Consider the following 14,517-nt stretch of genomic DNA (forward strand, 5'->3'; position numbering starts at 1 on the left):
AGACCAGTTAGTGCTAAGCGCCAGAAATGGCGGGCGGCACTAACAAGTTTGCAGGGCGGTTTTGGCTGTTCCTTGTACCTAATTGCAGGGTTTATGCTGTAGATGAAACGCATACAACCAACATGCATAGGGCACAGCCAATAGCACGCGTCAATTTCGCGCTGAGACACACTTTAATGGATCATCGCAGAATCCTTTTATTAGATCATGTTATGATCGTCAATTTATTCTGGAACCATTGAAAAGTTGTCAGAAATAACTGTAGCCTTAACGATTATTTTGTAGTGAATAGAAGTGTTGATGCTGATATAGAATACCTTGGACTTGCTATGAAATTTTCCATGACCCTATCATAGGAAAAGGCCTTAGTTAGATCTAGAGACAATAGAATGGATGTAATAAAAATTCTAGATCTCGATCATTTACTACCAACTTCAACGCAGGCGGTTAAACTTAAGCGCTTGGTCAACCTCCAGCCTCGGGAAGTGCTATTCGCGTCAACAGCTCCAATCGGAATGCCTGTGTCTATTCGCTTACGATTGAAACAGGGTATCAAAGGGAAAGTCAAGATATTTACAGAGTATTATTTATCGTTGGATCTTGATCCTTGAAGCTTGGTATTGGTAGCTTGGCCCAACACTTGACCAGATTGATTTTGTCTATCCTTTCACGTGTGTTTTGGGACTTGTTATCTCAAACGATGCTTCAGTTAGGCTTGTATTGACAAAGCGTTGTCATAGAACTAAGAAACTGTTGACATTCATGGCCCTGGTGACATATTCATCCACCTCTGGCTTCATGTACCTTGACGTAGCTTATTTCTGTTCAGAGTTGTCAGAGATGGTAGCCTTTGGAATTTTTTCAATACTTACGCCGCAGTTCTTACATGAGCAGCTCTGGCCACAGGAGCAAGAGCCTGGTCCGCCGCAGTTACAAGTAGATCCACAATCGCAGGCCATGATGACAGACGTAAGGTTATATATAAGTTATATGTGATAAGATAATGACTTGAGAGATTCGAATATCGACAGTTCTGAAGGCTCAAGTCATGAACTTGGCTACCCAAGCGCTTTATATACCCCAACCCCCGCATCTAAATCCGGCAACGGGCCACATGTGATGGATATGAGCATGATCATGACGCAGTCGTGACTAGATTCTAGTTAGAAGGAAGTTCTTCGGGCCGTCGGTAATTGTTTGCTCTAGTGGGGATACACTTTGGCCTTTTCCAAACTTGGATATACACCAAGTCACGAGCTGGTGGCATCAGCCTATCATGTTTTGGGTATATGACGTTGAACAATGTCACGTAGGCTTACCACTTATACAATTGCCGTGTAAATTATATGACATTAGTTTCTGAGAAGAATTGAGCAAGTCGCAGCTGTCACAACATAGATTTGCCAGCCTGCAGAAGGCTTCGACGACCTGGTTGTAGACGTCAACAAGTGAAGTTTGTTATATAGAATGAGTTGGTAGGTATTCGATTTGAGCCTACAAGTGACAAGGAACTGCATCACAGTCATGGCATGATCCGCTCTACGTCAGTTATCCTTCAACTTATCCAGCGCACCCTTCAGCTTGGCCCCTGTCTCGGTGGACATTCTTTCAAATGCCTCTATTCACGCGAAGACAGATTAAACAATCAGAGATATCCAAGGAACTATGCATAGGGTACTAACCGTCGGGTGATCCATCCAAGGTAATCGGGTACATATGCCCAGAGAGCCAAAGTGTTGCAGGACTAACACCGCCTGAAGAGTGGCCTAGGTTCTGAGGGATATCGACTCGGAGAAATGGTAGGTTTTCTGCCGGATTTTCAGGGACAGAAATCATATGTCGCTTACTAACTATACCTACGATGTGAAAAGTGGGAGGATTCGTGATTAAATTGGAGTGGAATGGTTTCAGAGTGAAGGAAAGGACTGGAGCGGACAATAGCAGACCGTATTTCGTGCCCGACTCTGGGCTCAATGTAAATGTAGCTTTCATCTGCCTTACCAATCTTAATATCGATCTTGTATGAGACATATTGACCCTTTGAATCGACATTGCTGAATGTCGCGACGGCGCTGTGAAATAACCGACGCCAATGCTTTAGGGTAGGCCCGGCTCTCCGGAGCGATGGGCGGTGTGCGCGTGAGAGCATCGTTTACAACAAAAATGGACCGTGTTGCATCCGTGTCGACGGAGGTAGTCAGGAAGAAGGGCGCGAATTGCTGTTGATTAACATGAGCCGCGAAGCATGTCAGGTGATATCGTAGCCTGGGCGTTGGTCCAGTCACGAACAAGGCGGGACAGAGAAGACGAAAGTGGCCAGGGCAATCAACTTCAATGAGCTATGCAAATGTATTACTCAAGCTTCAATTCATTATCATGATTCCTGCTCATCAAGCGACTGCAACCTAGGTTGTAACTCCTCAAAATTCGACTTGCCCTCCTCATTCGGGTATGCCTCAAACACCATCCTCCTCATAAGCCGACGCGGTGCTCTCCGACCAGTAAACAGCTCAAACTGAGCAAAGCCCTGCTCCGGCAACATATCAAGACCATCCATACTCACCCAGCCGCGATGCGACTCTGCTCTGAATTGAGCTAGGAATGGTGTATCTAATGTCTTGTACCCTAGGTCAATTGCGACACCACCAGTTCGACTTCCCAGCCACTCATTGGGGAGGGTAAGGTCGGGGGCCGGGACGTTGCCGATGCGGTGCGTCGGGATACAAGAAACAATGACGGTGGGTAGGCGGAATTCTGTTGGCCAGGCATCTTCTATTGACTCGATGACATGGAAGCGAGAATGCTCGCTACCGGCGCTCAGTAGGCCATTGTCTCTCCTCTCAAGGACCTGCGTAAAGTGCGACACCATTTTCTCGGCGTTCTTTGGTGTGCGGTTATAGATGACGATGTTCTTAATACCAACTTGAAGCATCGCGTAGACCGTTGCTCTAGCCATACCGCCTGCCCCGATCACCAGACCACAGGTGCTGGACACGACGGCGTTAGCGGGAGAGAGGCCACGGCGAATGCATGCGCGAATGCCCATCCAGTCGGTGTTTTCGCCATATAGAGCCTTAATGGGGCCAGAGCGATTGACGCTATCGAAGAAAGCCGCCCCAGTTGGTATTGTCCCATCTTCATTTAAGAAGCGAATGGGAATCAGCGTGTTGACAGCACCAATTGCGCGGGCGTGTTTGCTCAACGAATGGGTCAAGGTAATGATCTCAACTTTGAAGGGGAGGCCGATTGAACCCCCACCAAATTCTGGATCCTCGATTAAATGCTTGATTCCTCGAAGCGACGCGCAAGACACGGGCTCATATGTATGGGGCAGCCCGCATGCCTTGAGTGCTGCTGTGTGCATCGCAGGAGACAAACTATAGCTCACGTTGGCGCCGAAGACGTAAAGCTTCATCTGGTCGTATATAAAAGACGAGAAAAGAGCTTCTGTCGCACCGACCGTGGTGATGGACGGTGTTATTGGGGGCCTGGGATTCACCCGCTCCAGCGAATCTGGTCGGACAACAGTAAGAATGCGATTGAAAGCTTGGGAATTCCGACCAAGAGGGCCAGAATTGTAAGATATAAGTGGGATCTTGGGCCCCTGTAAAGCTGCAACTGATGTCTTGAGGTGGTGAATGCGGAAATTGTCTTCGATGGTAACTGCCGGTCGAATCAATCTAGCAAGATGACATCCTAGATTGTTGGCCTTCTTATACCACGACATCCATATTGGGGATTCCCATGAAGGAGGATCTGTGGTGATGAAGCAATTGCCTATCATCTTTGTTCTCTTTCGAATAGATAGTATGCGTGAGATGTGGACATCTTCAAGTCGAAGATCGACTGTCATCATTTCTGGTGCGAGACGCACGGAATGATGAATGAGATCAAGGTAGACACGCAAGACTTCGTCGCTTGCTGTATAAGGTAGAAATAGATGCAGGATTATGGGTAAGATGGTGCTTCGCCTTACAATACCAACACCTTTGGTAATGTTGGCAAGTAGTTTTCCGCTGGCTTCGGACGTCAATGTGCCTTGTTCGGCATGTTCAGCCAGGTCATGTACAACTATTTGTACAACATCTGCACCGATGACATGGTCTTCGACATCAACAGAGTCTTTAATAACATCTGAAAGAGGAATGGAGGTGGCATAGGTAAAGTTGCGCTCCTCTGCAGGTATCCTCGACAATGGGAATGCAGAATCTGTGAAGGGTATTGTGCCCGCGGGGTAAACAAGAGATAGAAACTTCAGGAAGTGTCGCTCGACATGTTTTAACGTTAGATATGGAGCGGGCGATCTCTGTGTCAATGACTCTCGAGAAAGCGACGACTTGGAAGCCTTCTCTGTGACATTGAAGAACTCAAAGTTGGTGCAGGACCTGAAGATGGCGTTGCTAACATCGAGCAAGCTCTGGACCTTGGAACCATCGCGAATCTTGAGATGATTCTTAATGGCATCGAAATCACGGACAATGTGAATAACAGGGTTGGTAGCCGCAAACTCTCGGAGGAGACTCTGCACGCGACTCTCCATCCAGGAACAGACAAGGATACAGCCAGTCGAATGTCGCTGCAAAATACTTTGCAAGACCTTGGCTTGCTGCTTGTAACACTCTGAAGACCCATGTTCGGACTTATAAGCGGCACTCGATAGACCCATGGATCTCTGGAAAGCTGGCTCCAGATCAATGACTTTGCGGTCCATTGCCGAGGATGCCATTATAGCTAATGTCGACTTTCCAGCTCCGCGCATACCAACAAGTATCATTGACGCGTCTGGACTGAAATCAGGGACCTGCCCAGTCAAGGGAGGAAAGGTCGGAGAGGGCGTTCGAGTAAGTCCATCGTGTTGGTCCGTATTTGACGGAGCCGCGGATTGAGAATTGGCTCTCGAATTGGCCCGAGAAGTAGCCCGCGATGGAGGTTGAGACTGGAGCACATCGCTCAGTTTAAAAGGCTGCGATTGCGGTGTCGAATTATCGAGGTTATCGCGGGGAATTCCATGATTGTAGTGGACGGTCTTCGGTCGGCTGTGGCCGTTTGGTCGAAGCAAGGTATCCTCGTGGCCAAGAAAGGTCCCCAGGGACCTCTTGACGCCTGCCATTTCGTGCTGCATGTGTCCGGACTCTTTTGACGAGTGCTGTTTCAAGAAGGCGCCATAGTCACCGGGATATCGCTGTTGTTGAGGCTATAGAGAAGGATCTCTTTGTTGGGTAGGGGAGAATGGGTGATGTGGGCTTGTCGAGAAGCGCTGAGTCCGACTGTCAGTTGTGAAGTGGGTGGGCGATGGGCGAGGAAGCTCGGTAGATCCCCCACCAGACAATCCGGGGCAAGCGAGAGGCGATTGGTCGGGAAAGCATTTATCCGACCCACTCCGAGGCCCTGTCCAATTACAGGTGATTCGGCCGTCGGAACTTGGAGGCTGGAAGCTACAGACCGTCCCAAAGCAACACAGAATTATTCTAGGGCCCCAGATTCTCCCCGCATCACGTCTCATCGCATCGTATTGCTTTTGTCCGGCACTGTTGCTTTGAGATTTCGGTCATGGGAGACAGATCTACATGACAATGGCACAGGAATCGCGTATCTGAGCTGAGCTTTATTGACATGGGACTCGTACACAATTCCACATCATCGTCATACTAGCAAGCATTGATCCCTCTTCACACTGCTGTTAGGCTTCTCTCCCCTCATCTCTCTTTTCATTTCGTCATGACTGCTGGCCTCGCGGCGCAGGCATATCATTCATTCTTTGGTCAACTACATCCAAGCAATGCCGCCTAGGAAACGCGAAAACGATGCGGATACTACCAGCGCTCCCGCAACCACAGCTCCCGCCAAACGTCAACGAGTCTCCCTTGCCTGTGATTCATGTCGCACTGCTAGGGAAAAGTGCGATGGCGCCCGTCCTCACTGTGGAACATGCACCGCGCAAAACAGGCCATGCTCATACACCCCTGCGTCCCGCAAGAGAGGCGTGCAGACGGGATACCTACGGACAATTGAGTTGTCGCTGGCATGGCTCTTTGAGCAGGTTCCTGGCTGTGAGGGAGCTCTTCATCGTCTACTTACACAGAATGATGGAGCAGATGGTACCCGCATCCTCGCGACGAAGGACAAAGCTGGGCATCGCCTCTACCGACGATGGAGCAAGAGTCGGGTTCACAAAGACATTGGCAGGTTGCTGTCGGATGAGAAGACGCCCCAAAACGATACATCCGCAGACGACTCGGGAACTGAAGATAGCAGCCCAATTGGTGCACAATTGTTTGACGGCAAACCATCACCCGGACTATCGATACAAGGCGTCAATCCATCACAGACGAGCATCCCGGCGGCATCTTACAACTTCAACTCAGACCAGCCATCATTACCTACCAAGCTGACATTACCCCCACACTGGAAAAGACTTGTCGACATCTACATGTCTTACACTCACAGCTGGTTCCCAATCATTGAACCTGGAGTCATCACACGCACCGCTCTGATGTATCCTCCAGAGGGCCTTATCATCGAAGCAAATCCCTCGTCGGCACTACACGCTCAGCTTTGGGCCGTTTTTGCTGTCTCTTCATTTCAAGACGCGGCTTCTTCCAACCCATCACGACACAACGGGTTCTCTCCTAACGAAATTTACTCTATCGCGAAACGGCTTATACCCGACGACGACGAGACGTTCGAATTGGCCCATATCTCCTCACTCCTCCTTCATTCGCTAGTACTCATGGGCCAAAAGAAGACGATGACAGCATGGATCCTGATAGGCCGGGCTTCGCGCCTTGCTTTGCATTATCGCGCGACAGCATCTCACATGTTTCCGGTCAAGGAAGGCGACGCAGCTTCTCTGAACCACAACGAAGTCAGGGTACTGGCGGGAAGCTTTATCCTGGATTCTCTTGCTTCACTTAGTCTTGGTCAACCGCAGGTGACATCGGGAATTCGACATAGCCTTCCTTCTGTTGTCATAGAACAAGCTCTGGACTTGAACGAGCCATGGACTTCGATTCCGGGGTTCGGAAAGGCGGCGGACGATGGACAAGAATCAACACCAGATTGTGCATCACCACTATCAACTTTTCGACAACTTTTCGCCTTCTGTAGACTTTGGAGTACCAGCATGGATGCAAGGCTATACAACGACCGCAACCCTCAACGGATCACCCCAGAAGACCTTGTCAGGAGCCTGGACGCTCGGTTTTCATTTTGCAATTCCCTCATCTTCGGTGGCTCGACGCCAAGAGTGCCCTCGGCATACCTGCTCCAAGGCATGTTCTTGGCAATCACCTTGGACTTGGTGCCAGGCCATCGGCCGTCCCTCTTATCTAATTTCATAGAGGTTGTTGAGTCGTGTCTGGAAAACTTTGGACCAGGTGGAACACCGCCAATCATAGCCATCTTGATGGATATAGTCAAGCAACACGGCCATGGGAACCGAATGCCAGAACACGACCAAGTCAAGTGGAATTCGACAATAGGATCGCTCACAGACGGCTGGAAGCTCAAATATCAAGGGTTGGAGGCCCCTAAAAGCAACCAGCATACACCTAGTTCTGTGGATACCTCACGCCGCCCAATAGTGAGCCCATCATTTATGGATGAGATATCAACCGCCTCTCATCCCTCGCATCACACAGACCACCCTGCCCCTATCACATCTGGGGAACTGGAACATGAGCTCGGCCGAATGCAGCAACGCCAAAAAGAGCAACAAGCGTTATCATACGAGCGACAACGTTATCAAACTGCAGACCGCAGCCCGGCTACTTCACAGTCTCTATACACACTAACACCCAACCTGACCTTTCATACCCTTCACACACCATCTCTTGATGGACAAATGGGATCATTACAAAACTCGATGCCGAGTCAACTACTTGATTACGACGCAATTCTGGATGAACTTGGATCCATAGACTGCGCGGATGGTATTGATGTGGATCCTCAGTTTATGACTAACTTGGGCTTTGCGCCAGGATGTGATCTGGGCGAGATGTTTCAAGGTGATTTTGGGACATGATTTAATGCAATCTAATCAATATTTACACGGATACACATTCACCCAAGTTGTCACTGTCTGCCTGCCTGTGATGTCTTGGCTGATGGGTCGTAAGAGCTGCCCAGACTGACAGCGCTGATCACATCTATTCAGGACGAGATCCTTACAACATCCCAGCAGTAACAACCCTTCATCCTCGGAGAATGTTACAATTTTGCTGACGCGGTGTGTTGGAGCTGCTCAAAAACGTCCAATCAACCTCGGAATAGTGCCGACGTCGCCGTGTGAATGGGGAACACAGGGATAAATGACGAGCGCTTGAGATTTTCTCCCCATTTCCTGACGAAACAAGGTTAGATCCGCGGCCACATGGTGGTAATGATGCGGAGACAGTTGAGTCAGGAAGTGGCACCGCGGAAAAGTCTTTATCCCTAACACGTTTTCTCACCAACATGAGACCCAGACACCCTCCGCGTCACAGTAAACAGACAATGGCAATCTCGAATCTCATGCAACGACGGAAGCATATTCTTCCCCCACAGATCCAACCCCGCAAACCCCAGACTGAAACCCCAATTCTGGAGAAGCAATTGTGAGGTTGTTGAATTGAGTTGGCCCTTGCTGGCCCAGCGGCACACTAGTCTTTGGAGACGTTTGACTAGGGGCAATATGGGTCAACTTGACTTGTATAAATCTTTGCCCCCCACCGGGTTTTGAGGATTGTCTCTTCGACTCTCCAGTTCATCCACAACCTTCTTTGCAACCTTATCTCCCCACAAGCTGCAACAGTTCTCAAGCGGTAAAGTTCAGGTTTGAACCTTGAGACGTCGCAATCATGGGCCTCTTGACTCTGCAAGAAGATCGGCCCACGCCGAAGGCCGTCTACAACTGGCGCGTCTACACATGCGCCGCCATTGCATCAATGGCTGCTTGCACAATCGGTTACGACTCTGCTTTCATCGGCACGACACTTGCTCTGCCCTCATTCGTGCAGGAGTTCAACTTTGAGAACTATGAGCCTAACGCGCTTGCGCTGGTGAAGCAGAACATCGTATCTGTGTACCAGGCCGGTGCCTTCTTTGGATCTCTGTTTGCATATGTCAGCAGTTACTTTATTGGTCGCCGATACTCTCTTATCCTCTTCTCTCTTGTCTTTATGGTCGGTGCTGGTATGATGCTGGGTGCCAATGGAGCCCGGGGTCTCGGCCTTATTATCGGTGGACGCGTCTTGGCCGGTATCGGTGTCGGTGGATGCTCCAACATGACACCCATTTACATCTCAGAATTGGCTCCTCCCGCTGTACGAGGTCGTCTTGTCGGTCTTTACGAAGTCGGATGGCAAGCCGGTGGTCTTGTTGGTTTCTGGATCAACTACGGAATCAACCAGCACCTCCCTTATGCCCCTGGCCAGAACGAAAACGTCTGGCTGATCCCCTTTGCTGTTCAGCTCATCCCTGCTGGCCTTCTTCTTATCGGTGCCGTCTTCATTCCTGAGTCACCTCGATGGCTGTTCTCCAAGGGCAAGCGCGACAAGGCTATCAAGAACCTCTGCTGGATGCGAAACCTTGACCGAGAGGATATCTACATCGTTGAGGAGATTGGCTTCATCGATGCTGAGATCGACCGATTCAACAGCGCTGTTGGCGCTGGCTTCTGGAAGCCTTTTGCTGCTCTTAAGGAGGCCAAGGTTCGGTGGCGTTTCCTCCTTGGTGCTCTTCTCTTCGTCTTCCAGAACGGTAAGCACACTCATCTAGGTTTTCACTCCAGTGACTAACATTTTCCAGGCTCCGGTATCAACGCTATCAACTACTACAGCCCCACTGTCTTCCGAAGTATCGGTATTACTGGTACCAACACTAGCTTCCTCACCACCGGTATCTTTGGCGTTGTCAAGACGGTAATTACCTTCGTCTGGATTCTCGTTCTCATTGATCACGTCGGTCGCCGAAACCTTCTCATGATTGGTGCTGGTGGCGGTGCTTTCTGTATGTACTTCATCGGTGCTTACATCAAGATCGCCAACAACGAAGCCAAGGTCGCTGCCGGAGAGAATCCCACGCTGTCCTCCGGTGGCATCGCGGCTATCTTCTTCTTCTACCTCTGGACCGCTTTCTACACACCCTCATGGAACGGTACACCATGGGTCCTCAACTCTGAGATGTTCGACCAAACCACCCGCTCTTTGGGTCAGGCCAACGCCGCTGCCAACAACTGGTTCTGGAACTTCATCATCGCCCGATTCACCGAGCAGATGTTCAACGCCTGGGGATGGGGAGTATACATCTTCTTCGCCTCTCTCATGGTCGTTTCCGTCTTCTTCGTCTTTTTCTGCATTCCTGAGACCAAGGGTGTTCCTCTTGAGGCGATGGACAAACTGTTTGAGACTAAGCCCATCTGGAGGGCCAACAAGATTGTCATGGAGGAGTTGAGACTCCAGGATGAGGAGTTCCGCCATAATGTTGATGGTGCTGATCTGCGAGAGGAGAAGGCCAATGCTGAGCAGATTGAGGGCAAGGTCTAAAAGTATTGATGATTAAATGCGGAATGAAATGCGAATTTAAATAGAAGCCAGATTGGATTAATATACCCCTTGTACATCACTTTCGTTTTCCTTTATAGTTGGATTATTAACCATGCTGGCTGGTATAATTGAACTGCTTAAGTTCCGTGTGAAATTATAAGCTTCCAACCACAAATCTCAACTGCAAATAAGAGGCCTGGCTCACAATTCACAAAACTATGTCGTGACCTTTTTTACCTCCATTCAAAGAAGTATAAGATTGATTGATCGATTGATAGTTAAAGCTTATGACGTGTCAACGAAACATATCAAGCCAACAAACTGAAAGATTACAATTAACTTCAGCTTATGAAAGGCAGTTCAACAAGTATAAGATGCTCTGATTTTCCAGCCAAGACGATCAAACTAAGTCCTTCGCTCATTCTTTCAAGTCTCTCACACCTTTGTCAATATGGCCTCATGGAATTCCCTCCCGCCCGAGATTCGTCAGATGGTCCTCCAGTCTGCGATTTCTCAAAGCCCATCCCTTACGGCACCTGTCTTGGCTACAGTATGTCGAGATTGGCAAGACTTTTTCGAGCGATCAACATTCAAAGACCTGGCCTTGACCAACGGTGATTTGTATACTTTCGCCTCAGCTATCAGGGGCAATGTCACCCGACTCGGGTATATCAGGACCCTACGTCTGCGTATCAATCTCATGCCCTACAGTAGCCATGTAAAAGAAAAAACTGAAAGTGCGACAAATATCACACAGTAAGTAAACTGTTAGATTCTGCCGCTTTGTTCACTGATTGAAAAGCATTCATGGCTTGTGATATCTTGACTGGACAGACAGAGCCAGCAGACTACTGATCATAGATACACTTTCTAACATCGCTTAACAGGAACAATAGAATTTTTACCCAAGCCATAGCAGTTCTTTTCAAGGTCCTATCGTTGTGGAGGGGTGATTACGGAGGACTCGAGCTTGAGCTTGACGCACGGTCACCGAGTGACTGCTGGTACTTTGCTTTCATACACGAACTCCACGATGACTTTCTCTTCCGCTTCCAAGATGAAGACGAGCTTTTCGATGCCGTAAAGTTGTTCTACAAACAGAGATACGAAGAAACAAAGAGAATATGGGGCCCACCCATATCAACGTCTTCAAACTTGAACAGGACTCTCAACGGCGAGACGCTCAGACGACTTAGGGGGCATCACCTCGAACTCAAGCCGTCATTGATGAACAGAGGGCATCCTTACTCTCAAGTTGTGCGGAACCTACCTGCTACACCGATTGTGAAGGGGCTTGTGATTCGAAGGGTCGCGCCTCGACTTATCGCACTTGAATCACTGGGCAAGATTATACGGGAGAGCTTTACGGCGTTGGAATACTTCTCTTATTCTACTTACATGGAGCAAACTGATGATAAAGAGCGAGACTTTCTCGATGGTTCACCTTCCCCTTTCCGGTCCAACTGCTGAACTAGACGAAGCTGACAACTATAGGTCTTGCTACACAGCTCCTGACCTCCCTGCCCACAACCCTCACGAGATTTAGGTATAGCAGAAGACCAATTAAAGACTCATGCGATCCTTGGGTCAATCACCGTCCGTTGGCGTGCCTCTTCGCCCGAGCATGCCACCGGTTCGCTGAATTCCGCCTACCGCAGGACCTCCGCCTGGCAACATTCTTCGACGAAATCACAGCGGCTGGAAGGTGTGAGGAGTCCAAGCTCGAGAAGCTGTCTATCACGAGCATCCATCTGCACCACGCGGCACACCAGCGCTATGTAACTTACTGTCTGATGTCAGCCGCCCGCGCAGCAGCGACGATGCCTCGCCTGCGGACCATGGAGCTCTGGTGCTCCTACCCCTATTATGGAATTCTATTTCGGTGTGAAATGGATGCTTACAAGGTTCAAATCACATGGAGATATCTAAAGAATGGGCAGAGATTGGCTCTCGAGGAGAAAGTGGTTCAAGAGTGGAAAAAGGTTGCTTCAGCTCGCCTCTTCGATGTGAACAGCGCGCCTTTTGATGACACTGTGGGGAAATGGGAAAGGTCAATGATACTTCCATACTTGCATCTGAAACGGCTTGCTTGTAGTCCACTTGAAGAGGCGCAGATGAGGGCTTTTCAGCCTGGGCATAGAAACTGCTGGTATGTTCCGGCGACACATGAATACCGCGGCGTTTATTAAGTATCCAGTTTCTTCATGTTGGGGAAAGACTTGCATAGGTGAAGTGTCTCTTTGTTAAGATAGAGCTGAGTTGGTACAGGATAAACTGATCAGATTTCCCTCTCATGCTGGGCCCCTTATCACTGGTTCCCCTTCCACGCAGCATACTTTTGATAAATATCCTTCCTAAATACATCCTTCAAATCTGTAGCGACGCCTCCATTGAGAGGCAGCTTTGCAAGAACAGCCCCAACACCACAAATATCATTCTTGCGATCAATGAACCACGCAAACGTCAAGCCTCCACCCCACGACATGGTATGAGCACCATACCACCCCTCGACATCTTCAAGTGTAATAGCACCTCCAAGGCCATGTCCAAGCTTCGTCTCTTCACCGATACCAACTCTGAAGAAAGGTCCTAGTGGACTAGCCAGCATGCCTTGTTGACCACTAAGTGCTTCAGGAGCAAGATGATTCTCAAACATGTCGGTGCAGGTTTCGGGCTTGAGAAGTTTTCCGTCGTTGGCGAGTAGGGATTGGATTATTCTGAGATAGGTCGGCGCAGGCATGGCAAGACCGTGACCGCCGAAACATCCATCTGATCGGCCGTTGATTTCAGCTCCTTGGCCCATGACTGCAAAGCCAAGACCTTTTGGGTCATCGGGGTTGAGATCCACGAGACGCTCACGTAAACCCTCTCTTGTAACAGGGAAGAACTGCGCGTCGGTTTTCAAACCAAGAGGCTTCAGAATACGCTTATGAATGTGCTCTTCCAAGGTATTTCCGGTAACACGCTCAACAATTCGACCAGCCCAATCTAGACCAGAGCCATACATCCATCCTTTTCCAGGATGATGCAAAAGAGGATAGGTGAAAGTATCCTCAACTTTTCTCTTCTCTCCATCCTTGGGTTTATACTTGCTGCTCCATTTTCCTATGTTTGGATCCAGGAAATCATACGCTACTCCAGCGCTGTGCGAAAGTAGCATTTCAAGGGTGATAGGTTGACACGCTGGTTCAAGAATCGGTTCATCATCTTCTGACCAGCCTGTCAGGACCTGTTTCTCAGCTAGTTCCGGTGCAACCTTTGATAGATCCCCCTTGAGAGTTAGAAGACCATCGTCAACGCACTGCAGAGCTGCGATGGAGGCTATGAGCTTAGTAGCTGATGCGAGGGAGAGGAGATCATCAAGCTTCTGAGGACGCTTTTCGCCAGAAAGAAGAGTTCTCTGGCCCAGGGCTTTGTTGTAGGTGAAGTCTCCCTTGGAGTTGGTGGCACATATGATGCCTCCGTTGATCTGGCCGGAGTCGATGGCGGCTTGGAAGTTCTTCTCGATGGTCCTCGCCATTGCAAGAGTAGAGAAAGATTTGATTTTGATGGGTGGTTTGAAGGATATAGTAAGGAGTGAGTGATGAGTGATTTTCAGTCTTGATAACATTGAGACTCTGAGTATTTATGCAGTTGATTGATGTAAGACAGAACATGTAATCATCCGAGGGGAGTACAGTCACGTGGGTCGCTATAAACGGCTTGTAGTTATACCAGCCAATCAGGCTGCTTAGTTTCCGAGTGAGCGAATGGCCGTCAAGTATTTCCTTCTCATCACCAGTATAATATAGCCGGTGACTCAACGGTCGAAATTCCCTATCCCTTTTGATTATGATAGAGATCTATTATATTCCCGAATACTCTCAAGGGACTTATTAAAATTGCGGCTTCAAGATTCGATTATCGATTCTCATGTGCTTGTTTGATCAACCAGTCAGACGACGTCACCCAGATATTCTGCCCAACTTGTGATCTCAAATGACTCACGTTGCTC

General features: G+C 49.0%; 6 protein-coding genes across 6 annotated transcripts; 3 read left to right on the forward strand and 3 right to left on the reverse strand.

Moving 5' to 3' along the window:
- Nucleotides 1-815: 815 nt before the first annotated feature.
- FMAN_02243 (uncharacterized protein) lies at nt 816-959 on the reverse strand (the record flags this gene model as incomplete). Its single annotated transcript, XM_041835575.1, has 2 exons — nt 816-821; nt 873-959. The coding sequence occupies 2 exons, from the start codon at nt 957-959 to the stop codon at nt 816-818; spliced, it is 93 nt and encodes a 30-aa protein (XP_041685725.1).
- A 1,415-nt stretch (nt 960-2,374) lies between these two features.
- FMAN_02244 (uncharacterized protein) lies at nt 2,375-5,110 on the reverse strand (the record flags this gene model as incomplete). The annotated part of the gene is made up of 1 exon (XM_041835576.1): nt 2,375-5,110. One exon carries the CDS (start codon nt 5,108-5,110, stop codon nt 2,375-2,377), a length of 2,736 nt encoding a protein of 911 aa, XP_041685726.1.
- Nucleotides 5,111-5,779: 669 nt separating this feature from the next.
- On the forward strand, nt 5,780-8,023 carry FMAN_02245 (QA-1F quinic acid utilization activator QA-1F; the record flags this gene model as incomplete). The annotated part of the gene is made up of 1 exon (XM_041835577.1): nt 5,780-8,023. The coding sequence occupies one exon, from the start codon at nt 5,780-5,782 to the stop codon at nt 8,021-8,023; it is 2,244 nt and encodes a 747-aa protein (XP_041685727.1).
- An 814-nt stretch (nt 8,024-8,837) lies between these two features.
- FMAN_02246 (uncharacterized protein) lies at nt 8,838-10,523 on the forward strand (the record flags this gene model as incomplete). Its single annotated transcript, XM_041835578.1, has 2 exons — nt 8,838-9,738; nt 9,787-10,523. The coding sequence occupies 2 exons, from the start codon at nt 8,838-8,840 to the stop codon at nt 10,521-10,523; spliced, it is 1,638 nt and encodes a 545-aa protein (XP_041685728.1).
- A 451-nt stretch (nt 10,524-10,974) lies between these two features.
- FMAN_02247 (uncharacterized protein) lies at nt 10,975-12,712 on the forward strand (the record flags this gene model as incomplete). The annotated part of the gene is made up of 3 exons (XM_041835579.1): nt 10,975-11,279; nt 11,411-11,961; nt 12,018-12,712. The coding sequence occupies 3 exons, from the start codon at nt 10,975-10,977 to the stop codon at nt 12,710-12,712; spliced, it is 1,551 nt and encodes a 516-aa protein (XP_041685729.1).
- Nucleotides 12,713-12,831: 119 nt separating this feature from the next.
- On the reverse strand, nt 12,832-14,043 carry FMAN_02248 (uncharacterized protein; the record flags this gene model as incomplete). Its single annotated transcript, XM_041835580.1, has 1 exon — nt 12,832-14,043. One exon carries the CDS (start codon nt 14,041-14,043, stop codon nt 12,832-12,834), a length of 1,212 nt encoding a protein of 403 aa, XP_041685730.1.
- Nucleotides 14,044-14,517: the final 474 nt, after the last annotated feature.

This window comes from Fusarium mangiferae, assembly GCF_900044065.1.
Source record: "Fusarium mangiferae strain MRC7560 genome assembly, contig: FMAN_scaffold010, whole genome shotgun sequence".
NCBI classification, from domain to species: Eukaryota; Fungi; Ascomycota; class Sordariomycetes; order Hypocreales; family Nectriaceae; genus Fusarium; species Fusarium mangiferae.